We start from the raw sequence: 23625 nt of genomic DNA, 5'->3' as shown, positions 1-23625 counted from the left end.
TCCATGCCATATACCACTCTATACCTGCATTTGCTGCACTGGAAATCTGACTCATATCTGTTCATTATGCTTGGTACAGAAAGAATAGCATTGAATATATATCCTACAACATAACATCATAAGTATACTACAGTAACAAGGCACCAGTGACCACTCTCTTCAAGCTTCACTATCCAGCCCGAACATCCTACCAGCAGACCCAGGGTATTGAATGGATCTCACGTGCTCGACACAGAACTGTGAAATATATTAGGTGCCAAACACTGTTAGAAGGAAGACAACTCACCCAAACACAGCGATACACCTTCTGGAACCATATTCAGAAGTGAAAGATATTGCGCATGCTACCAAAACAAAAATGAGGACCAAGAACAGCAGCAGTAGGGCTGCGCACCGTACCGTACACGGTATACGGCCGTAAAGTCGCGGTCTCAGTCGGTTACGGAAACATCCGTATACCGTACCGTCAACTAAAATCTCAAGCTTCATCGGCATCGGTACGGATACCTTACGGCCGTCGACGGCCGTTTACGAACGTACATGTAGACTTAAATATGTATATTCTCATAACCTACTCATTTAAAGCCTTTTTAATAGCACAACGTTCACGACGGAGACGCTGTTTCATAAGCATGAGAACACGAATTGTCTCTGGCTTGAGACTCGCACGTCTAAGGGAGATGGTGTCTCGACCACCAGAGAAGATACGCTCTACGGCAACAGCAGATCCTGTAAATAGAACATCATTAAGAAATAGTCAACCAGAAGCAAAATTTACATACCAGGAATTGATAGAATATCCCGTGCAAGGTTGAACAGGTTCGGAAATTCGCCTCGCTTGTTGAACCACCATTTGACAGGACTGCAGGAACTAAAATCTTCATGTGGAAGGTTAAAGTATGCCGTGAGTTCATCGACAACTGCGGTCTTCTTCCAGTATCTCGAGGTGAAATCAACCTTCTGGGGGGAGCCTTGAGGGTTTAATAAGGCAGCAGTAGGAGGAGTTGGGACGGCAGGTTGATGGGATGAAGGTACTCGCCCAGCATAATGAGAATTGTAGTGATCATACAGATCATGCTTCGTATCCTCGAGGTAGTCTGCCAACAGATGATCGCCCATGTAATCATCGCGCATTCCCTCGTATGAGATCCGTGGATCTAAGACTAAGAAGATATTAGTCAAAGATGCAGCAAACTGGAAACAGAGTACTTACGTGCTGCCCACGTATAGAGAGGGGACTCATCGTACTTGTAGTAATATTCACTCAACTTATTGTGTGCTGCAATGACTCCGTCTCGAAGGCGAGGGGAGATATTGTCAGGGAGAGATCGGAGCACGTCCTTGAGGTGATCCTGGAGCCCACGAAAGATAGCATGTGTTGTAGACAACATTGATACCTTTGTAGTAGACATCTGAGTTGTTGCCGAACGGAATGTCTTGAGCCATCCAGTAACGAGTTCAATGGCATTCCAATCAGCTTCGCTTAACTCAAGATGTCGTAGTTCACGGATGCGAGAGACGTAATTATCAATAATGTCACGGAAGTCTATGGCACGGCCTTGGAGCATATTAATAAATAGTCATGTAGAAACCTAGTGACCACGTACGCATCATTTGATGAGTTGATGACCAGCGGGTTGCGACGTCGAGAATAAGCATAAGAACTTGCTCTGTAGCATCCGTGGTTTCGTTCCGGTGTTCAAGGGCCATTTTAACCTCACGAAGCCAGCCTTGCTTGCGTTGAGGACTGGAACGAACAGCACGAACAATTTGACGAAGCTGATGATTATTAGAGTTGCGTATCTAGTAACAGAACAAATATGCCAGCTCATACCTTGTCAACAGATGAAAAGACATCATCTGACAAGTCACCCATAGAATATGCGAGGTCTCCACCTTCATCTGTCTCACCACCAGATTCGTACTCATCCTGGAGAGCCGCCTCGCTATCATGGCTTCGATCAACAGGCGCCGTAGCTGCATCCTGATAGTTCGAGCTTTGGCCTGTCACTTTTTTCGCAGTCTTCTTTGTGATCACACCGATAGCTTCCAGGAGCTGATGATCGCAAAATATCATTAGAAAAAGGGGCTTTCATGCTCGATCTAGCTTACCTTGATGGCCGCAAGATGAACAGTGTGAGGCATACACCGCAGGCGCGAAAGCTTTTGATCAAATATAATACCTTCCTTTCTACAACGGCACTCAATCCCTTTGATAAGGGTATCATTGTTCGTCGCATTATCCATCATGAAGGCGATAACCTAAAGTTATCCTGAATACCATGAATCAACAAAGGAACGAGAGCCTACCTTATCACGGAGACCATAAAGCGTGAGCGTGTCCCAAACCGCTTCAGCCATATTCTCCCCAGTGTGACTGCCTATTAACTCACGGAAATCAATGAGTAAATCTTCTATAAAATAGTTAGTACCATATCAAAAAACCCGCACGGTACATGCACCATGATTTCCATCATTTGTAACATAATGAGCGACAGTGGCAAGGAATGCAATATTGTTGCTTGAAGTCCACGCGTCAAGGGATATACTGACTTTTCCTTCCAGTTCCTAGTGCCATTGAATACTGGAACATAACTATAACAGAACAGAAAGCGTTACCTCAAACATCTTCCGGGTCTCTTCAATGCTATCCTCACCCATCTTCATAATCCGCCTTCGGATAGCATCTCGGTGCAGGATATGAAGGTCATTAAGTGAATGGTGGTGCGCATACGACAGGAGGTTACGAAACTCAGGCCTATCAACCTCCTCGAAGGGCTGATCACATGCGACGAGCCACTCCGCAAGGAGTCTTTCGAATTTATCCTGGTCCCAATCACCCTACGACGATGGTATTAGCAGCAGGAAGATTGAAAGTAAATAACCAAACCTTAGCATCCATGGATTGCTTCTTAAAAGCGTGGATAATATTCTCTGACTCCGATTCCATCTGCTTGAGATATATCTCAGCCGCCTGTGCATCCAACTTCTTGGAGCCATTTGCGATCTCAATTTCATCTTTGAGAATAGCAGCGTTCGGTGTCTTTTCCAAACGGGCACGTAATGCTAAAAACATGCGGTACATGGGTGCCGAGCATGTCTTCAAATGACCGACAAGCCCTGTTCAAAAAATATGTCAGATCGTCGTCACAGACAAAAGAAGATGCGAGTACCATTCAAGCTTCCTTTCATGGCCTTGGTGATTGTCAGAACTTTGCGGCTACCGTGATAGCACTTGAAGTGCTTATCCCCCTTGTTTCCAGGTTTCCCCTCCGCATTAAGCGAGACTTCTTCATAGAAATAATAAATCGGATTACGCTTCCCAACCTGTGTATATGATGAGTTTGCGAAATGATACATAAATGATGATGTACATACCTTGCGTGTACGCTTCGCAGGCAGTGATGGCTGATCAGATTGGGGTGCAGAGCTAATATCGTCATCCTCGGAATCATCCTCGATGATATAGCGGCGGGCCTTCTTGGTCTTGTCAGAGATACTAGCAGTGTTTTCGTCATCCTCAATCTCTTCCACTGTAACACGCTTCCGCTTGCTCTGCACATTGTCGGGGACAGTCTTCGAGACAAGGATATCGGCAATCTATGACATCGTCAGAATAAAGAATATGAAAGAATATGTATTGGAGACGCACCTCATTGTTTGTGACTTCACGTTCTGAGTCCGACGTATCCGTGCAAGTCTCTGACTCGTCGTCGGTAGCAAAGGCACTGTCACTGGATTCTGATGCTGCGCCATCAGTTGTTTCCTCTGCGAGATGAAGATATTCAGAGTATAATATGTGATCAAGATCGACGGTACTTACTGGGTTTAGCTTGTGTCTTCCGTTTCCCTTTCTTCCTCTTGGTGCGGCGGCATGTCTTCGGTGGGACTGTGAGTTGTCCATGCTCGTCTCGCTTTTCAGCATCCAAGAGCTCCTTCAGACGTCCGCCGGTGTTCAGCCTGCGTGTTCGGCCTGCCAATGCAAACATTCAGTATATAAAGACACACAGAGAGAGATGAACACATACTCTGTCCTTTGGTAGCCACGGTTGGTCCAGCCATTGGTACATCGTCGTCTTTGTCAAAGTAAAAGTCAATTTGCGCTGCAGGTTTCAGCCTTCCATCGGTATCAAGAGCACACTGGTCAGAGGAATTAGACATCGTGAACAAAGGATAGAGAAAACGAATACCTCTCTGTCTTTTATACGCTGGATGGTCGGCCGTACCCCAGGAAGGATCGGAACACCGTCAAAATGTACAAGCGTCAGTAAAATTTCAATAAAATGTCGGCTGTCTCAGTGTAATAAGATGGGCTGGAATGGTTCGTTCATGACATCGGATAGCTGAACCAGAAGACGGCTGGAGAAAGCAAGTGACATTGACCGAGCTGGCGGCTTCTAATAGAGACATGATAGATGAATGAGGTTTAAGAAAATACATCTATATGTAAGGAATATAAAAACGGGACTGTTTGCGACGTGTCAGGAATGTGGCCAAAGGGTTTAGCCTTGTAAAACACACCTTGGTCTTCACTGGTAACAGGACTCCCTCAATGACTTTCTCAGCAGCTGGTGAGTCAAGCCAGATTGGATAGTGTCCAGGAATGGAAAGCCGACAGGTCCTGGCATCCACTGATACTCCTGTGGCAGGGTGGGCGCATAGCAACATGGGCGCTGGAAGTGACGTGTCCCAGCTATTTGCGTCAGATTGCCACATAATGGCATGATTTTTTATGCTGAACAGTAAGCCGTATTACGCCGTTAGACGGCCGTATCCGAGGACCCGTGACGGAGACGGAAGAACCGTATACCGAACCGTATGAACATCAGTTTTGGTGCTCTCGGCTTCGGCCCGTATACCGTATCACGGTTACCGATAGCTGTATTATACGGCTACGGCGCGCAGCCCTAAGCAGCAGCGAGTATGAACCACTCACCTTGTTCCATCAGATCTCTTTCGCAGGCTGTCCCAATACCTTAGCACATGGTGCACACCGCTATTTCCCACGTTCATGGTCTTGATGGCATAAGTATAGCCTTGGCAGTACTGAGGTCATTGTGGAGGGGCAGGAAAAAATAAAGAGATTGCTCGACATATTAGAGTAGTCTGAGGTCCTGTGAAGGGTTTCCAATGGTAGGATATGAATAACGTTTAAGAAAATACGTACCAGAAGGAGGACAGAAGTCTGAGCCGGCATGTCAAAGATGAGGGAGGGAAGGAAAAGACAAGAAGTCAGAGGATCCATTGTGACCGAAGTTCAACATGCACGTGATGCGATGATGTGATTGTGCTCGGACCTCATGCTATTTTGGGATTGTGAAGCGAAATACTTATGTGAGATCTCCTGCTGACTGCCAGGGCCAACACGATGTCAATTCCAGTGTCTGCAGGGATTGAATCAACCTCAAACATTCAGGAAAAAAATCTCCATGTCAACACCACTCCACCATACCACATCTGTATAGGTGCATGATCACTATAATGATATTTTGTGTGCATGGCTATGCATGGCATGACATGGCTCAAAATCTCATATACCTGTCATGCCTCCCATGCTCACCACACGGATGTGAACTTACTGATGTGCACAAAAAGACAACGGCCATAAAATTTCAAGTGATATATAAGCTGTATTAGTCACAGGACATATCCTTTATGGGTATGTTATTCCCATGCGGTCGGTCGGTCGGTCGGTCGGTCGGTCGGTCGGTGGAGGGCTTAAAAATAATATCGACCCGATATGATTTTCTTAACTTTTACTACCCCCTTGCTTTCGTCCACGACGCTGGACTCTTCTACCGCAGCACCGGGCCTGGAAATTAGACGGACTCTTAAGAGCTCCATGAGGAGCTCAAGAGTAGCAGTGGAAGCCAAGGGTCGGCAGGGAAAGGAAGCACTACCATGTAAGTAGTCATAAAGTTTCCGTCGATAGTAATCCACGATGAGATTATCCTTTATATCATCATCCTGCTGGCAAAAATATCAAGATATACAGCACTGTTCTTGTCGAATTCCTGACGTATTACCGCTTCGCGCATGAATCCCATCACAGGCTACTCAATGCGAATACGTATGACCATACGGGGTGACCGTTCAAACCATTGTTCTTCCACTTCTCGAATGCCGTCCATCCGCAAAGATAAATCAACTGTAATAGCCGGTATGAAGGTGCTGCGGGGTTTGCTAAGTTATGCTATGAATCAGAGGAAAACTTCTTTCTCTACCCTTTCGTACACATCTATTATCATACGATTCAGCAAAGGCAATTTACTTGTGAAATAAAACCCTGAACTTCACCTTCGAGTATGATGGATATATCTAACCCTTCCAGTTTTAAAGTTTTAAGACGATCGATGTGGGACAGAGCTATGAGATTTCTCGTGGATCGTCCACCTTCATCCTCCGCCGTTTCATCGTCATAATTACTTTCAATGCCAGCTTTGAAGTACCTGAGGATAACCCGACGCAATCCAGATCCCGAGGGATTATTCCAACGGCTGTCGATCAGTGTGACGAGTGTTGCATCCATAGTCTGGAAATCACCCGGGAAGAATGCATACATCTTCAAATCCAAAACGGCCAAGTTTGGAAGCAACATATCCGATCCTGTGGATCCGACCGAAGCGAGGCATCTGAAGAATTCCTCCTCTTCTCTTCTATATGCCACCGTATCCACCATGAACAACACAAGTTTACTGAAGCTATGCAGAGATGAGAAAACCTGAGCAGGGATCGAAAGCACTCTCGACATGTTTTGAGCTTCGAGCGACTGTAACTGGCATCCAGAGTAGGCAATAAATTGAGAGAATGATGCCGCAGGGAAATCATAATCGTAACTTGAAAATGATATGTGCTCCAGCAAGGGACATATAAGAAAGGGTAGTAGCTTTGAGGAGTTGATGGTAAGCGAACGCAGTTTCGGTAGAGTCAACGGGCTGGGGAATCCGGAGTTGTTCGCAAGTTTGAAGTCGGTACCTTCCTCCAAAACCTCGACATTAAGAATTGGCGAAGAATATGGATGCTTAATATCAGGTCTCTCGCCCCTAACGATGTTGTCAAGTGTGTGATCTGCGGCGACTGACCCAAGGAAGTGTTATGGTGGTAGTCATACTCAAACAGATGGAATGTGAGGGATTTTAGGTTAGGTGCCGCATCGTTAAATACTTTTAAGGTAGTAGCCATGTTGTCGTACGGTACCGAGCCTAGATCAAGTGATATCAAGGACGGTAAATGAAGTGGAGGACCATTCGTCCAGAAAGAAGGGTCTCCCAAAGGTTCGTCCAGACGGACGGCTTCCCATCGCAATGAGTGGCGAACCAAGTTCTGGATGATAGGTCTAGGCATCCTGCTCGGCACCCTCAACTCCAGAGATAACTTGTTTTGAAGACTTCGCTCGAGTGCTTCGCCTAATAACTTGATTCCGATACCTTTGTTCCATCTTGAGTTCCATGTGAGGTTTAAAGATAACCACAATTTGGGGGAACTCCAAGGTCATGCCATCGTCGACAAACTCCCCCTATCACTCGGGGCTCGCAATTGCAAGATCCAAAGACTCTATACGGGCTCGTGCACGAGAAGAGGAATATTTCGTTCAGAATTTCTGGAGGAAGAGCGTGGACGGGCGGATTAAGTGACACATGGGCGTTGATGAATTTGCGGACCTTGTTACGTTGAGATTCGGCCTCTTTTACAGTTGAAACCAAATCGTGAATGATGGAGTCGTATTGGGACAGCTCCATACGCGGTTCGTTAATAAGAGAATTTATGGATTGTTTGAGTGATTCTGGAGAGTTTGGAGGTATGACAGATCCTATCAGGGCTTTATAGGGGGAAGGTCTACCGGCGATCCCGCCACTTTTCAATAAGCGCAGATGGCAGGGAGAATAAGGAGATGACGTTTGAGCCATAGTGCATAAGATCAAGGATGTATACTGCTTAGATATGCTGACTGAGTAGATTTGTCTTCTGTAAGGAGACTCACCAACTGCTGTCGGCCGTTAACTGGTTTGTGTGGGTTGAAGCCAAAGTGTCGCTTGTTTTGCCTACTAGTAACTCGTAGGCGGTGTTGTTCATTTATAAGGCTATAAAGGTGGGGAATAATGCACCAAATATGAAGGATTAACGGTCGTCAGGGCCTGTAACGTCGAGGTTTGAACAGAGTTTCAGATGCATTACACAGCCACCGGTGGCAATAACTGAGCGGGCTTCAGTTCTACATCCTTGTTTAAGTCGACAAAAAGATTCTATCATCCCGGTGCTACACAAAGAGAACTATAATACAGTCGCATTAGTACATACACCTGCATTGATAATGAGAAATACGGTAAAACGCGAGTGACCTTCAGCTATAAGACTTGTCAAGGTTGTCCATTAGTTCCGGGCGTCATGTTGGAAACATACGCGTCCCACTCAGAGAAACTAGGGATCACAATATATCAACAAACTTCAACAAATGTTAACTAAGGAGGGATATCCTACCCGAAACCAAGAGGTGCGGCGTTCCACATATTGATGGCGTTGTTCCCCAGCCCTCCCGATAACTCCGAATCCATACTGAGAAATGGCGGTTGGGGAGAACTTTGAAACGCAGGATACGCTCCATTTGTCCAGCCTAAGGGAATACCAGTGCCGAGTTGGGTTGCCATGTAATCGCCAGAGTACATTTGCTCAACTAAAAGATAAGAATTCATCAATACGTATTTAAGACCGGGGGGCAAAGGTTTGTCTACCAAAGGGTTGAACTCCTTGAAGAAGAGTAGTGCGTGGCACAGTGTCGTACGGACCCCGCGGAGGAGCAGTTGGAGAGAGAGTAGCCGTTTCTTGACGGTGTGTTGGGGGAACGGTAGAGTCATCTGGCACCTTTGCGCTCTTCACTGAAGCTATGGCCTTGAAAATATTGCTAAGCGCTTCTCAGTGGACACGCAAATGCAAATCATTGAAGCACTTACAGTGAACGACCAGCTACGTTCCACCTATCGTCGGGCAACATTAATTTCACCTTAGTACGGAAGAGTCTAACACGCACGTATCGGCTGCATCTTCGAAGGTGGCCAGACACAATTCAAATCCTGCCAGGTCCTTTGCATTGGGAGCATGCCCTGCTTGTCTGCCACTCCAGATATTCATAGCGAACACGGCGCCAGAAGTAAAGGCGCCCATCTGCATACAATATAAACCTACGAAAAACGAAGGAAATTTTGACGCATACAATTATGTGAGGAGTGACGGTCTTCATTCTAGTCATGTGAACCTCGAGGATTCGAGTACAAGATCTGGCGGCACTCGTACAGATAGCGAGGGAAGGTATAGATAATGGCGAGTCTGTATGTAGAAAGGGTCGATGTATGAGAATCTGGGCCATATAGTAGATGCTATACAAAGCCGCGGATTGATACAAGAATATTCCATGCTTGCGTTTGGGATCCCAGCGTACTGAAATCGAGTCAACAAGATATCAAACAAGGATTATTGGATACATACAATGATCAGGGATCGAGTCCGCCCACGCATTCATGGATGAATCTATATCAGCAACCAATCGCTGCTCCCATCCTTCGCCTCTTAGGCCCAACACGTCCCGACCTTTCTTGATGGAATATAACGTCCTCACGGCAAAGGACATTATTTCACTTAATTTTATCGAAGCGTTGAAATAGCTAACTATTGACGGCTTGTCTGTCGGTTGATTGAAATGTACTTGGCCATCTGGAGCTATGTCCCAATATTCGTCGTCACATTCGATTGGCGGCTCTAGGTCGAAGCTATTGCGCATCATTTAGAGAAATGTCATACTCATGGAACAACGTACTCCTCTTCTTGTACCAGCGTGGGCCGTCCAATATATAGACTCGTGAGTCTATCGAATACGACTAGTGCCCTATGTGTAATACTGTCAGTGTCTCTTTTGACAACAAAAAAAGCAAGTATACCAAAAGGATCGCTTTTTGAGTTCGTCGTCGACTGTTAACTTGTGACCTTCAGGCTTCCGTCTATGTAGCCCTATTTCTATTGCAGAACGTAACCCAATCCCAATCATTGTCCAGCTGAACTGAGGAACAGAAGTTCCAATCGCGTATATGGCCCCGAGCTGTCAGAGGCTTAGCCTGGTGGCAGCAAAGCAAAAAAAGAGCATACAGCAGCGAACTGGAGTTCATACAGGGAGGCAGGAGTATATATCGCATTTTTGAAGATGCGGACCTGTTCGAAGAATCTCCATCCAGAAGAAAGTCTGGAGCTGGGACTTGCCAATACACGCGGGTCATCAGAATATCGCGAAGCAACTGCCAAGACAAGAAGTAACGCAGCACCGAAATTATAGTCTCGCAAATGCAGCCCTTCTTCAACGTGCTTTTCGAATGTAGGCCGGTGCAGAATAGGAATAATGGGGTTGATTGTTTCGAAAAAAATGGCAACGAGGCTCTGGATGAGGTCACTGTCAGGATATACATAATGAGGAGTTTCGGCATCAGCTGTTGCTCGCTCCCACTGCCGGGGTAAAGGTTCGTAAGTATAGGAGAGATACAGAGAGGAGAGGACCCACAGGTTGCAAATTGAAGTGATCCCGTAACTGCATCATATTATCGCTGCCGGTGAACTTCTTTTTAATAGATAGGGCGCTGGTAAGCAGCGAAAAGGTACTTGATGGTCCAAAATACCTCTGGCCGAAGTGGTTGCCATGATGAAGAGACAAATTTTTCATATTTTCCAGGAGATCTGGATGCGAGAAGTCCTCTTCGGGCTCGGCTACTTCAGATGATTCGCTGGGTTGCCGAGATGTACTTGATTGCGAGTATATTGGCATGTAATCAGGCGAGATCTCTCGTAACGCCACCCCTTCCGGTAGAACGATGTCCGGATTAAGCTATGATGACTGAGGAAACGCCGGAAAGGGAAATAGAAAAGAATCACACCTCTTTTAGCATAGTTTCCAGCTGTTTCACGCGCCGTTCCAAGTTCTGTACATGGCTGTTAACCTCTTCGTTATTTCAAGTAGAAACGAATGGTACGTGACAACGCGCCTCGTGTCAGAATCTTGTCTCTCTGTGTATGAAGCGACAGGAAAAGGTTCTTGGGTATGGCTGCCAAAAATCAGTGTTAAGTTAAGCGTAGATATCAATGAAACCGACAATGGCTTTGGCCCGCGTTTCTGGAAATGATCCTTGACATCGTGAAATCCATCAAAAACTGAAAGCGTACCTTGATTAAATCCGTATGTGTGCAGTCTGCTTCGAACGCAACACAGTTTGAACAACGATTTCCTGGAGCGGTAGCGCTATCGCCTGTACAGAGAAAGTTTCGTAATTTATTAAAGCTAAGAAAAGCTCATAATTATACATTTAACTAGGAGAGATAGATCAGCAACAGAAAAATAGCATTGAGCAGAAACAAAATTATCGCTGGGCTGGCAGTCCGAGATAACCGCTTTAGGCGCGCTTCGCCAACGTCATTAGTGGACGATGCGCAGCAAAAGGTGTGTCGATTCTGCGGAGTGTCCAGCGCCCGACACTGCCGAAACGCGTCGCCATCACGGATTTCGGCACGTATTCGAGTCAAATGTGTATCCACATTGTTGAGCGAACTTACTTTTCTTTCTACGACACCTGTCGCATGCGCCAGCCAATCTCCTCTTCTTAGCAGGTATTGCCTGAGTACTGTCATCGTCGGTCATGGTGGTCTGGAGAGTGAAAGGGGCGGTTCATGTTTGGAGAGACAAAACGTCAATTGAATTTCTGTTACGCATCAATCACGTGAAGTTACGTCACTCCGATCGTCTCACGGGGCCTTGGCATCCTCAGCGGCCCGAGTTCCGATTCCCACCGACGGCTGGCAGCATTCATGAGCATGCCAGGCATTTAATCCTCTTTTTGCTGCGTATGCGCATTATCTTTTCAGCGCAAGTCAGTCATGCAAGGTGGTTTTGAAACTCAGTATGACTGGTCTATCTGTTCAGCTTTCTTTTCTGCTGAATTGTTTAAATTTAGAGCCATTCAACGCGGGACCAGGTTGGGACCAAGCCTTTACAAGAAGGGAGAACCCAGGTCTTGGTATCTCATCTACATATACTTATGCGGTGGGAAGGCAGTGCGAATGGCGATGATTATGAAACGCGCGAGCTACAGCCTATTTAGGGCGTTGCACTGGTCTTCCCCGGAGCATGAGCAGTGCATCCATCGCAGCCCTTATAGCACTCGCATACAGATCCAACATCTCCACAGTTATCCTTCTTCTCTCCTCGTCCCTCCATATTTGAATTGCAGTCATGCGTTGGCATCATTTCCTCTGCTGCTTGCCCCTCCGTCTAGGTGTTTTGGTAAATATTCTCCCTCCTTTATAATTGTTAACCAATCTGAATCTCTGTCAGATTGTTGCAGCTTTGACTCTTTCCGGTAGCACTCTTGTCGCTGTAGGCGCTTGGATAAATGTTCACAACATTATCAACCATACACTTGAGCTCTCGAAAACCGGAGAAATAACGGTGTACATCGTCGCTGGTGTGTATACTCTTGTTGCCATTACATCCCTTCTTGGGTGAGCATTCCTTCATTGAAGATTATGTTGAAGCTGACGTCCATACAGGCTAGTAGGCGCGTTGACCGCGAGGCCAGGCCTCGTGTCCACCTTCAACAGTCTGCAAATAGGATCATTCATCATCAGTTTGGCGATTGGTGCATACTCGTTATACCTTCTGTTCAGCAACAAATACGAGATCGACACCTCTAATTGCATAAACTCTGTCGATGCTACTACTAGCGCCGATACCGCCAAGCAAGTCTGCGACACAGCGCTTAAAGTATCAAAGGCTGTTGTTGTAGTCATCTACGGCATAATATGGCTCGCTCAATTCTGTTCGTGTGCCTCTAATATCCTCTGGACAAATTTCTGACCCTTTTGTTCTTGCAGATGGCCTCTTCATTGTGCGTAGCTACGTTCGGGAACTGGAGGAGAAAAGGTTCGCGAGGTACAAGTATGTGACAGTCGCACCATGAGGCTTTTCGTGCTGCTTGCATTGTAAATTTTACGGATATCAATGGACGCATTATGCAACATGAGTAGAACACATGTTTTCTGATCGACATCCATGCCTGAACACAAAGGCAGCCACTGCCAAATTAAGGCCTAATGCGCCTCGAGTACTGCGCAAGTGATACATCGTGGGCGTACGACTTTCGTCTTCTTTGACATTATATTTCAAGATCATGACTACAATTACAGTGCCTTCAGCCAAGTCAACAAATCCCGGTTAACCTCATCTTTCGCCTCCCACATCACCCAGTGACAGCCTTCATATTCATGAATAGTCACGTTCTTACATTTTGCAATGGTCCCCGCTTTGTTGACGGCGTTAAGAGCGACGAAGTCTTTCAGCGCACCACCGTAGAAAACCGGCTTCGTAACCTCGAGGTTTTCCTGTGGGGCAGCTGTAATCGCGATGAATAATGGGCATTCAAGAGATGGCCAATCAGCACACCTTTGTTATCCTCGGCATCAATCTCCGAGGTCATGATTTTGTACCAGTTTAGACAACTGGCCATGCCACCGTCAAGGAGTTCCTTCTTGTGAAAGTCTTTTTCCTAAATATAGTGGGTGAGATGTATCCATTGAAAACATTAGTATTATGACAAACCTCCTCAGTGATGTACGAAGCCAATGGACCGTCGGTCTTGCCTTGCAATAGATACGCTTTCAAAGCGCCAGTGGGAGCGAAATCGGAGATCATCAACTTTGGGTCATGAGCGTACAAGAGTCGTAAGAACGACTCCATGTTGTCCTCGATGATCTTGTCGGCACCCTCTGAAGAGAAGAAGGACCAATATCCGAACAGTTCGTAGCCGAAAGTTTTCTTGGACTGCAATATGATTTGGGTTATTACATCCCGCAAAGATGGAAGAGCATACTTACGAGGTCCAGGAACTGCTTGTAATTACTTTCCGTACTCGGCGGGAAATATCCGACGGCCAATAAGCCGAACGCGACGAATCGATCAGGGTAGTAATTAGCAAGACGGCTGATGATCTTGCAGCCCCTTCAGGGGGATGAGAATAACGCTCAGGTCACGAAGTGATCTGAACGAACCAATCATGGCCAATGGCGACCACCTGGGTAGCATTCTCCCCATCTATTAGCTCCACTAGATCTTTTGTAAGAATGGTCGACCTGTAATCCGCGGGGTCGGCAAGCTTCGAGGATCCTCCAAAGCCAAGCATATCTGGGACTATGAGCCCATAACCCTCGCTGAGAAAGAAAGGAACCTGGTGTCGCCAATCGAACGAGGTGCTGGGAAAGCCGTGCAAAAAAAGCAGGTATGGCTTAGCGTCATCCTTTGGGGGAGAGAAGAAGTAGTGGTAGGTATGGCCGTGAGAGGTCGTGAAGTCTTTGTATAGGGAGGAATCCATGATGAGTTTTTGATGCCGTGACGAATCCTACATTGATTTATATAGGTGGCTGTCTGGGAAACAGCGAACAGGAGAGAGGTATGCAAATCACGGCGTCCTTGCTGTCCCGGGTCGCACGAGGCAGTACCGGTAACGTTACTTACCCGTCTATCCGGCGGTCGAAGTACCAGAAGCGGACTCAAGGTAAAGAAGTCTGACTTGGGAACGACCGAGCTGGCCGGCATTTCGGTCCCATAGCCTATGAGCTAGTTTTGGATTCAACGTCACAGTATTCTGTACATACCGAAGTCTTGCAAACGACTGAACACAAGAGTAAATTCCTTGAGGCCTGCTATTTTCGAAGAAAATGTGGAAGTAAACGCCCGGATAGATGGTCACGAATTGCAATTCACTGCAGAATATAGGCCAGATTATCCATACACTAGGTATGCTTCACCTCGAAGAAAAATATTTGCTGTGTCGTGAGAGGCGCCCACCAGTCTAAAATGAGTCAATGCAAGTCTCAATAACAAATACTTCTTGTCGGCGTATTGACCAGAGAGTGATGCCCACCCTTCTTCCGTTCCATGTTCCTGCCCAAATTTCTCTCCTACACACTACTGGCCAGATGGAATTGAGATGGAATGACTTCCTCGTGCCTCAGAATATTGCACGAATATTCCGACATTGACGTAGATGAAGGCGATTATCGACACATGTCAACATGTAACGAATATTTATCCTGGCGCGGGGGTCGCTATACGGAACCCGATGGGAATGGGAGGAAAGGAAAAACCGTGACGTTGAGTCGGACATCGGACCGACCTTCCGACGAGCCCGTCAACGGGCCGGCGGGCCAGCAGCTTCCAAGGGGCCAAGGTGCATCTTTCTTCTCGCTACATGTTTTCTTTGGTTGTGTTCAATTGCCGTCCGTTATCATCCATTCTACACCCCAAAAAATTCACAATGTCCATCGAGACTAAGAATGCGTACTAGTACCAAGGAGTTCTCCAGCGGTTTAACTTTTTGACAAATGTGACTACGCGTTTCGACATCGACAGTATCCCAATTGGTTTCCTTTGTGGCTTGACAGCGCTGGCCAAATTTCTGGGCGAACACGACGATTTGTGCGCCTTCCTCGCTGCCTTTTTCCCACTTAAAATTATCGGGAAAAACTTGGACGCCGTCCGTCACTATCAGAGTCATTTTTACGGACCGTAGTGCAATTCCGTTCGATTGACGCCACGACTAGGATCCAAATGGAGACTAGACATCAGAGCCGGCGACGGGCACAGTCGATATCACGGTGATATGTTGGACCAAAAAAGACACAAGGTGAGAGTGTCATTTATTAAAGCTTACATCGGACATCTAGATCCAGAACTTTGGCATCGGTACCGAGATGACTCACTTAAATAGGGTGCTAACCTCGAGGCGCGGTATACTAGCAAGGCCGAAGACTTCCCTGCGTACCCGTGACGATGTCCCTTATTTTGAATCACCAAGTTACGACCCTTGTCTAACAAACCTTAAAATCCTAGTTTGAGCCCCAATGAACTAGCCAGTTAAATTGCAAGGGCCTGAAGCGAGAAAAAACAGGATGCCATGCTCCATGATGTGATCAATTGTCGAGTCATAGATTTCGATGACTGCACAGAAGAATATAGTACTGCAGATGGTTTACATGTGGAAACCTGTGATAAAGAGAACGTGATGTTGGGGCGAAAGCGAATGGCAGTGAACTCCGAAGCAGGATATTAAAAAATGATATAGAGGAGAAGCGGACGATATAGCAATTGTAGAATGGCTAAGGTCAGAAATAAGGGAAAAGTATCGGGAACTTTCGCCACAGATACTGGACCAATGGCGACGGAGGTTTTATCCATGCATAAATTCTCCAGATCCGACCGCGAAACCATAGTTCGTCATTCGAAGACAGGAGCTTGTCAAGCCTCTGAAGCGCCTTCGTCATAGAGGGTCTTCTGACATCATGTCGAGCAAAAGAGGCCTAAAATTATCCAGTCCTTGGTGGGCCTGATCGTAGCATGGGTCAATGGGTATGCAAATATAGTCATCAATAGATCCTCACGTCACAAAGTTTGAAGAATGTGGTGCCAGTGTTATAATTTGAACGGATTGCATGGAAGACCAAGAGAGAACTCCGGCGAACTCTTCACGCCGCAACGTAAAGGCACTCTCCTTGCCTTCCGGGTATTCTTAGCGCTCTCAAAGTCGATATAATATTGGACGGGTCTGACGCGGCATCGCAGACGAGTTGGAAGGGACCAGTGGACGCCATCATAGCTCAGGTCATCTGCAAATTGGTAGCCTCTCGGACAAACTCCATAAGGAAGTTGAGCAGGCTCACGTCACTACAAAATCCCGATTCAGCTGTGTAAGATCAGGAACCTGGTACACTTACATATGAGTTATATTGAGGCTGTGCATAAAATCGAGACCCTGAAGAAAGGTTGGAGGAGAAATGGACCAAGAAAGAGATACTCGCGTCTAGAAGCTGACGAAAGGTGTTGACAAATTCGGACAGGCAATGGAACGGTGGGGAGTAAGAGTCTTTGAGCATCGGCATGACCATGAAAACGCGCTTCTCTTTGTCACTAGGAATCGGTATGATATCGAGGATAGGAACAGTATGATTTCGTGGATCCTGCAGGAGCGTGGGTTCAGACAGACGCTTGGCTATGGTAAGCTCATCAGTGTCTGAGCGAGTAATTCGGAGAACGACTTTGGTCTTATCTTTCATTCTGACAACATTCAGGACGACGGGCGACTAAAAAAGCAACGCCAAAATGTCAGTAAGATTGTTCGAATATTAGTGACAATACTTTCCCTACCATGGGGAAATGTTGATCTTCAAATAAAGCCCGAAATTTCCATCTCTCCGTTCCGTCTTTCCGAAGCCAGGAAGGGTGCCAGTTAGGATGGTATCGAGGACGCAGCATATATTCCACACTGGTTAAAAATGGCTGATGGCTCAACCGGAATGCCTCTGAAGAATCGAGTTCACAGCTTGAGTACGTCACTGCGTCAGAAAGACGCGGGAGTTTCGAAATTTCTGAGCTAGATGTACCCGAGTTTGAAGTCGCCATTATGCTCAAATGTTGGTCAGTGGTTGAGCCACAAGTCCAGATCACGCCGCCATTACTCGTTTATCTCCAGATCGAGGATCCGATCGGCCGAACAAGGCGAGGAAATCTCTGGAACGGTTCTTTAAGTTTTCTGTTGCTACTGGATGAGTCAGTCCTCTAAGGTATCCCAATTCCACGTCGCTCGTACCAGCTAGCTTCATGTTTGCGAACTCGGCCCGATAATCATAGGATAATTTCAGCATCGGCATAACCATAAGAAAGACGGTCATCAAGGACGGGAACAGTATAGCTTCGTCGTTCATGCACAAGTTCTGAGCTGCAAAGATGTTTCACCATGAATACCTCCTTCGAGCGATGCGAACTTTGGCTCAAGGTAACATCCACTGGGAGGACGCCCGGTGTCTGAACCAATAAGTACAGGAAGGCAATTAAAAATTACAGCTTGGGTATTCTTTCACGTACTGGACGTCTCAAACGATGCGCAAGGCTACCACTTTGGCACTTCTTTGTTCCGCCGTCTTTTTTAATCCAAGATCATGTCGAGCCAGGGTCGAAATTGAGTAGTAACGGGGTCATAGCATGTTACTTAGCGAGAACTGGTAAAAAAGGATGACGCTTTACCCAGAAATGTTCTGGAAAAGTTATATCGTCAGAAACGCATGCGCAGGTCCGCCTAGTCGGGTGGAGATAATCGGCATCTCGGCACTTACGTATGTAACACCGGCCCGTCAATTGGCGTTTCTGAGTCCTGCACCGACACCACGACTACAGTGAATGGCACGCGCGTTCAATCGTTACATATCTAATGGTGTGTCCCGGTAGCTCGATGTGCGTTTGAAAAGGATGCATCGCACTGAGAAGCCGACAGGGAACTAAAAGGCAGCTGAACTCGGAGACTCGATATAGGCTGTAGCCCTGATTCGTCAGAAGGAATGTTTCGCTTAAAGGTTGTATACAATCAACAAATAGTCTGTTGAAGGATTACGCAGCTGTTACGCCCAAGTGTCAGCCGAAACCTATTTCTTTTTAGTACCGAATGCTGGGTATTCCAACAAGAGAACACGTTGGTGGCGCTGGGATGATCATTCGCAACAGTATTGAGATGGCTGAGAGGAAGAAACAAGGCAGGTGAATGGCGCTTCCTGCCGTTCCGTCCGATTTTAACTTCTGTAGTTCTGCCATGCTGATGCATCGCCCTCTACCATATCCTGATCGGCACGACAATTTGCAACCAATACCATGCACGAGCACCTTTCCCTTAGAACACTGGACCAAGAACCTTGTCTGCAGATGAGTTTAGGACTCCAAGACGCGCGAAAAGAATTGGTGACCTTCTCAAGTTCAGAAATGACAGGACGGTCAATGATTTTATTTAGTTTATCGCCTATGGTGCGCTAAAAATTCTAACATGGAGAGGTCAGAATGCTTCCTAATGATGGTCTTTTCATTTCAGATCAACATTCAATGGGTCAATATTCGAGGGCACTTTATTTATTTACAGGCTTTAGAACGGTAGACTCATCTTACTGGCAGATGGCAGCACAAAATAACCTTGCCTCAAACAATAGATATCTCACTGTAAGTACTTATTGTGTCTCTGGTAGTGTAACGGTCAGTTCACTTTGTGTATGACAGCTGGGTTCGACTCCCACCGGGCGACTCTCATTGGAGGATCACTGGCTTTTTTTTTCTTTCTCCGACTGTCTCCGTATATTACGATCAATGCGACCCAAGTAATCGTGTACATTGTTACAAGCTGACAACAGTCAGCAACAGCGAACGATGGTTGAACATTCGAGCCATCACATCACAGGTGACTTCACTGGTGATTATTGCCTTTATCAATGAACCAGAATCGTCGTCGTTCTTCGAGGCTGATTTATGTGCACCGCCGTCGCAGCTCGTAATTTTAGCCTCAAACTAACCTTTTCCCAACGTGCCGCCCAATGCTGAATTCAACACTTAGCACTAATAAGAGTCGGCTGTTCCCGAGTCATAATTGCCAATTTGGTAAGGACTAACTTGCTCCGAACCACGACAGTCATTGACCCCCTCATTATATTCGTTTCCCAGAGATAGTGCATAAATACGAAAACTTTTTGGTCTCGCTCGCGACTCGCCTATGTATTCGAGCACTACATGCCTATGGAGCCCATGACAGATCGTTCTTCAACTATGTCTGACGTCCAAATACCACATCACGGTCTCGGTTACACAAGCCTTGTTCTTCCCAGATACGAGAAAATACTGGCCCGGAGAGTCATTCGAGAAGTCAGCTGTACACAGTGGCTACCTCTAGAACGCCGACATGGGAGGTTCATCTTCACTAACTCCGGTTTTCTCTTCCGAAAATACTTAGCATTCGAGAGAGGGATTATCGTAGCTAATCGCGATCGATCCTCGACGACCGGCTTTACTGTGCGATGAAACCATTTGTTGTTCTTTAGACCTCCAGTCGACCCGATCCTCTCGACATTGGCATCGATGTACCAATTTCGCTGGAATGTTTTTGTCGCGTCGTTGCATTGGGCATTCTTGTTCTCCCGGGTACGCGTCGTGTTTGGCTATCCTTTCAGTAGTTCACATGTATCTCCTTACGCAGTTAGCCCCCGGGCGTCTTTGCCTTGTACCCGAGGGTATCAGATACTATCCACGAACCTCCTGGTGACCGAACCTATCTACCAGGGTTTTTATATCTCGCCGATGAAGACATCTTTGCTAGTCATTTAGTCCCTACTCTGCAATCATTGGCACTCATTTCAAGCCGAGACTCTAACACCCTGACCCATTGGTTCTTGTTCTTTGTTTTGATGTCCGCCGGTGACGGGGGATTCCATTCTTCCTGTGCTTATGACTATCGCCTAGATTTCAATGCTATGTCGTTCGATTTTTAGGGCCGATGTTCGAATACGCGGCTCCTATCAGACAACCTTTCTTGCTACTTCAAGTTACCCATCATCTTACACCCGCACGACCAACCGTAAGTTACATTGTTCCTTACGTTCGGTCGAATCTTAGTTAACTCCGTGCTGCCATCAGCGTCCATACCGTGATATCAGGAGGCGCCGAGCAGCCGGAGTCACACTGCCCTTCTTTCCATTTAACGCGCTTGTATTTCTAGCATGCAAAGAAGTTACAATCTCGTCACTCACTCTCAAAGATCATTGTTGACCCTGCGTATGATCGATGCACATTAACTGTGCCGTGTATCTACCGTGCAAGGGGGATCCTGACGTTGTGATGGCGGAACCTGGGTAGAGTTCTAGAAAGAAGGTCCATGCAACATCATCACGTCACTTCTTTCTCACAAAAGATTCTCTCGATCAATGTTACCCTTCACTCATCAAGTACGGGAATGATAAAACCCCGTTCTTCCTTGCAACTGAAACTGTTGGTATTCAGTCATTGAATTAATATCGCCCATTGTCGGGTTGGAGGATTACAAAAACTGCCTTACTCTCCGGTGCGTGAAGACTTTCTCCCCTCTCTCCTGCAGTTGTCTAAGCGAGGCACGGTTTGGCTGTCAGTCGAAGATGAATGATGATATGGCCACCAGCGGTGTCGCGCTTAGCCTATGTCAAATTCAACAAGAACCACCGCGCTAAGACCGTTTCTCTGTTGTAAGCAGACTCAATTTTATCATTCGACCTGACACTCCACGAATTTCAAGTTTCGGCGATCTTTTACCTTGACTAACGACAAGGGGAGATTCATCATGGTCGCAATTCTTAATTATGGATACAATGTTGGTCTCTATCACAACCATCGCATGGCGGGCTTCTTATCCCGTAGATTGAACTTAGATCACTTGTTCCAAGTTATTTGCATCTGAATCTGCTCATGGGTCGGGAACATTCGTGATATTGGTGAGCAATTTGTCGTGTTCTTCTTTCATAATAGTTTTTATCCTTCTATGCTTTGTGACATGTCGGGAGGTAAACTTAAATCCGCTTTCCACCCGTCGATCCCTACGCGCAATTTTCGAGATGGGTTGGTGAAGATCCCCCACAGCGCAACAGAAAGCTGGCGATCCTGATGCGATCCTGCGAATTTTGAAACGCGCTTATTCACGGTACACACAGGCATACACTGAATACTGTGCAGGTACCATCTTTTCATCCTCCACGCTACATCCACGCCCCAACACCGCCCATCAAAACGCCCTGGTCCTAAACATGACATCGACATTGAAATTGCCGAGGCCTTCGTGTGTTATCCCTTGATCGGTAGAAATCTATCCGCGTTTTCGTCACATATAAAAGGACCGCCCTGCACGTTAGTTGCTTTCTAGCTCGGACGTTCATCCTACCATGCGATTCACTAGCTGCCTCTCTCTCCTTGCGCTCGTGTCTGTCGTCGTAGCGGGTGGCTCCTACCCGTCCTCAACACCCGGCCATGGGTGGCTTTGCCCAGACCACGATGGCCACGGCAATTGGAAAGCCGGCTGGGGATGTGATGCCCCGCCTTACAAGGGACCCCACTTTGGCTGCACGTAAGTCTCTTGCGCTCATCCTTCAAGCTTCAGCCCTCTTATTCTTGTATTCTCATAGATTCCGCACGGGCTCGACGGGATGGTATTCGTGCTCGTTCGATGCCGTGAGTATCTTTATAATTGTGAACTCGTTTTCAAGCCCGGTCTGATTATAATTTATGATTAGAACTCTGGAAAATGCGCTGAGGGCCAAGACTCGAGGTGCCCGTCGTCTGCTACGTACTCGGGCAGGAGGAAGAGGGACCCGGAAGCTGCACCAGCTCCCGTTCCTGTCTTTCGTGGATCGGTGAGCTTCGTTCCTTCTTGGTAATTTTTTGGATTAAACATGGATTGTTCAGAGCGAGGCCGCCCGTCTTGTATAAGGGATAGTAAATAACCTGGACTTTTTGCATTTGGACTCCTTGTAGCATTCACATTTTTTTATTACAACCGAAAACCCATTCATTACCCGTCACTTTCCTTTTGCATATTTACATTTTTATATTGGCGGGGAGTTTATAGACGCTTTATCCTTACTTGAGTTGCTTACGATTTGGCTTGGGCGCGTGTTTTTAGCTTCGGTCACGGAGAATTTTAATTCTTGCTGTTATTCGGGTGCCTTGTGTCAAGACGACGCTGAGAGCAGATGTCACAGGATGTTGAAGGCGCGGTCATCGCGATAGGTCTGTTATCACCGCTGCGTCTCTTCATCTCCGTGGCAAATGAATTCACTAGCCTACTTGATAATCTAGGCTCGACCTCCAAGGCGTTACCGTTGACACTAGTTGGACATGAGGCATGCATCACGTACACAGCGTGTTGTGATAGATCTTCGAGTCACGCAAATAAGGGCGGGTCGTACCCTTTCATGCCCAGATTCAAACAAACTTTCAAATACATTCACGATATCCCACTAAAAATACACCTAGGCACAGCATATGCGCAGAATCGTCAGAGCTTGAGCACACACCATGGACGACGACTTACTCGACCCGGGAAGTTTGTTCCTACTCGATGGAAAACAAAGTGAGCCGGAAGCAGCGTGTGCGCATCTTAGACAAACGCACCCGTTGAGTGTATTAGCTCCCCCTGCAAATCGCTTGCTAGTTCATAGCCTACTGGATAGCACAGATTCCTAGTTGATTTGGAGACCCCGTCCCGCACCTATTCCCATAAAGGCTCGATCAGATTTCGATGGGGAGAGCGGTAACAGCGGGACCCGCATCAGTGTGGTTACGACCGAAGGGCCCCACCCCGAATATGAAGTTGGTTATTAATGTCCGACTCCTCGAAGGCTTCAACATGCCGCAGATTTGTAGTAAGTATTTGAATGAGCGACGTTATGAAGCCGAGGAAATGAGGTAATTACCACAGGTATTACAGGTATGCGATTCACGGGCAGGGCGTCGACAAAGATTTATAGAAGCCTCTAATCGGAAAGGAGCGCGTTCCCATACTACGCCGCCGATGCATATTCCTGAAAGAACGCATCCACCTGGTCCTCGGGGATATGCACCGGCATGGACGTATTCAGTGGTCGTGCCTGCAAAACGTGAGTTTCTCATGGGCGGAAGCAGCCAGAACGAGAAGGCATCACCATTAACGATGTCACAGGTAACTATGAGCAAGATCTTGTGCCTGTAGTGAGTCGAGGTTGGTTTAAGATACAGTTGGA

The 23625-nt window shown here is 46.8% G+C and overlaps 8 protein-coding genes across 8 annotated transcripts; 2 read left to right on the top strand and 6 right to left on the bottom strand.

The window, feature by feature from the left end:
- Window positions 1-2736: 2736 nt before the first annotated feature.
- On the bottom strand, window positions 2737-3321 carry EV420DRAFT_1243236 (uncharacterized protein; the record flags this gene model as incomplete). The annotated part of the gene is made up of 3 exons (XM_060466657.1): window positions 2737-2841; window positions 2891-3120; window positions 3174-3321. Coding segments are annotated over 3 exons (483 nt in total), but the record flags the coding sequence as incomplete, so codon positions are not given.
- Window positions 3322-5780: 2459 nt separating this feature from the next.
- On the bottom strand, window positions 5781-6846 carry EV420DRAFT_1577685 (uncharacterized protein). The gene is made up of 3 exons (XM_060474537.1): window positions 6298-6846; window positions 5947-6238; window positions 5781-5903 (listed from the first exon to the last, which is right to left on the bottom strand). Exons 1-2 carry the CDS (start codon window positions 6749-6751, stop codon window positions 6201-6203), a joined length of 492 nt encoding a protein of 163 aa, XP_060324472.1. The 5' UTR covers window positions 6752-6846; the 3' UTR covers window positions 5781-5903; window positions 5947-6200.
- Window positions 6847-7457: 611 nt separating this feature from the next.
- Window positions 7458-7907, bottom strand: EV420DRAFT_1278263 (uncharacterized protein; the record flags this gene model as incomplete). The annotated part of the gene is made up of 1 exon (XM_060468077.1): window positions 7458-7907. The coding sequence occupies one exon, from the start codon at window positions 7905-7907 to the stop codon at window positions 7458-7460; it is 450 nt and encodes a 149-aa protein (XP_060324471.1).
- A 145-nt stretch (window positions 7908-8052) lies between these two features.
- On the bottom strand, window positions 8053-11758 carry EV420DRAFT_1577675 (fungal-specific transcription factor domain-containing protein). The gene is given in 17 exon segments (XM_060474536.1): window positions 8053-8418; window positions 8479-8671; window positions 8730-8899; window positions 8949-8972; window positions 9026-9159; window positions 9209-9432; window positions 9481-9761; window positions 9809-9877; window positions 9930-10087; window positions 10135-10485; window positions 10541-10861; window positions 10911-10965; window positions 11019-11078; window positions 11127-11146; window positions 11197-11279; window positions 11566-11568; window positions 11584-11758. The coding sequence occupies 17 exon segments, from the start codon at window positions 11666-11668 to the stop codon at window positions 8358-8360; spliced, it is 2292 nt and encodes a 763-aa protein (XP_060324470.1). The 5' UTR covers window positions 11669-11758; the 3' UTR covers window positions 8053-8357.
- A 359-nt stretch (window positions 11759-12117) lies between these two features.
- EV420DRAFT_1071261 (uncharacterized protein) lies at window positions 12118-13011 on the top strand. Its single transcript, XM_060465635.1, has 4 exons — window positions 12118-12310; window positions 12362-12528; window positions 12577-12845; window positions 12901-13011. The coding sequence occupies exons 1-4, from the start codon at window positions 12260-12262 to the stop codon at window positions 12984-12986; spliced, it is 573 nt and encodes a 190-aa protein (XP_060324469.1). The 5' UTR covers window positions 12118-12259; the 3' UTR covers window positions 12987-13011.
- Window positions 13012-13206: 195 nt separating this feature from the next.
- Window positions 13207-14393, bottom strand: EV420DRAFT_1278225 (Alpha/Beta hydrolase protein; the record flags this gene model as incomplete). The annotated part of the gene is made up of 5 exons (XM_060468075.1): window positions 13207-13418; window positions 13469-13571; window positions 13625-13846; window positions 13900-14023; window positions 14074-14393. 5 exons carry the CDS (start codon window positions 14391-14393, stop codon window positions 13207-13209), a joined length of 981 nt encoding a protein of 326 aa, XP_060324468.1.
- A 2041-nt stretch (window positions 14394-16434) lies between these two features.
- EV420DRAFT_1071239 (uncharacterized protein) lies at window positions 16435-17795 on the bottom strand. Its single transcript, XM_060465634.1, has 6 exons — window positions 17667-17795; window positions 17225-17615; window positions 16879-17160; window positions 16795-16832; window positions 16741-16744; window positions 16435-16686 (listed from the first exon to the last, which is right to left on the bottom strand). Exons 2-6 carry the CDS (start codon window positions 17477-17479, stop codon window positions 16678-16680), a joined length of 588 nt encoding a protein of 195 aa, XP_060324467.1. The 5' UTR covers window positions 17480-17615; window positions 17667-17795; the 3' UTR covers window positions 16435-16677.
- Window positions 17796-21633: 3838 nt separating this feature from the next.
- EV420DRAFT_1071005 (uncharacterized protein) lies at window positions 21634-22465 on the top strand. The gene is made up of 4 exons (XM_060465633.1): window positions 21634-21971; window positions 22030-22075; window positions 22138-22257; window positions 22310-22465. The coding sequence occupies exons 1-4, from the start codon at window positions 21790-21792 to the stop codon at window positions 22331-22333; spliced, it is 372 nt and encodes a 123-aa protein (XP_060324466.1). The 5' UTR covers window positions 21634-21789; the 3' UTR covers window positions 22334-22465.
- Window positions 22466-23625: the final 1160 nt, after the last annotated feature.

Source organism: Desarmillaria tabescens (genome assembly GCF_030435595.1).
Source record: "Desarmillaria tabescens strain CCBAS 213 chromosome Unknown EV420scaffold_62, whole genome shotgun sequence".
NCBI lineage: Eukaryota > Fungi > Basidiomycota > Agaricomycetes > Agaricales > Physalacriaceae > Desarmillaria > Desarmillaria tabescens.
This window is presented reverse-complemented; position numbering and strand designations above follow the sequence as displayed.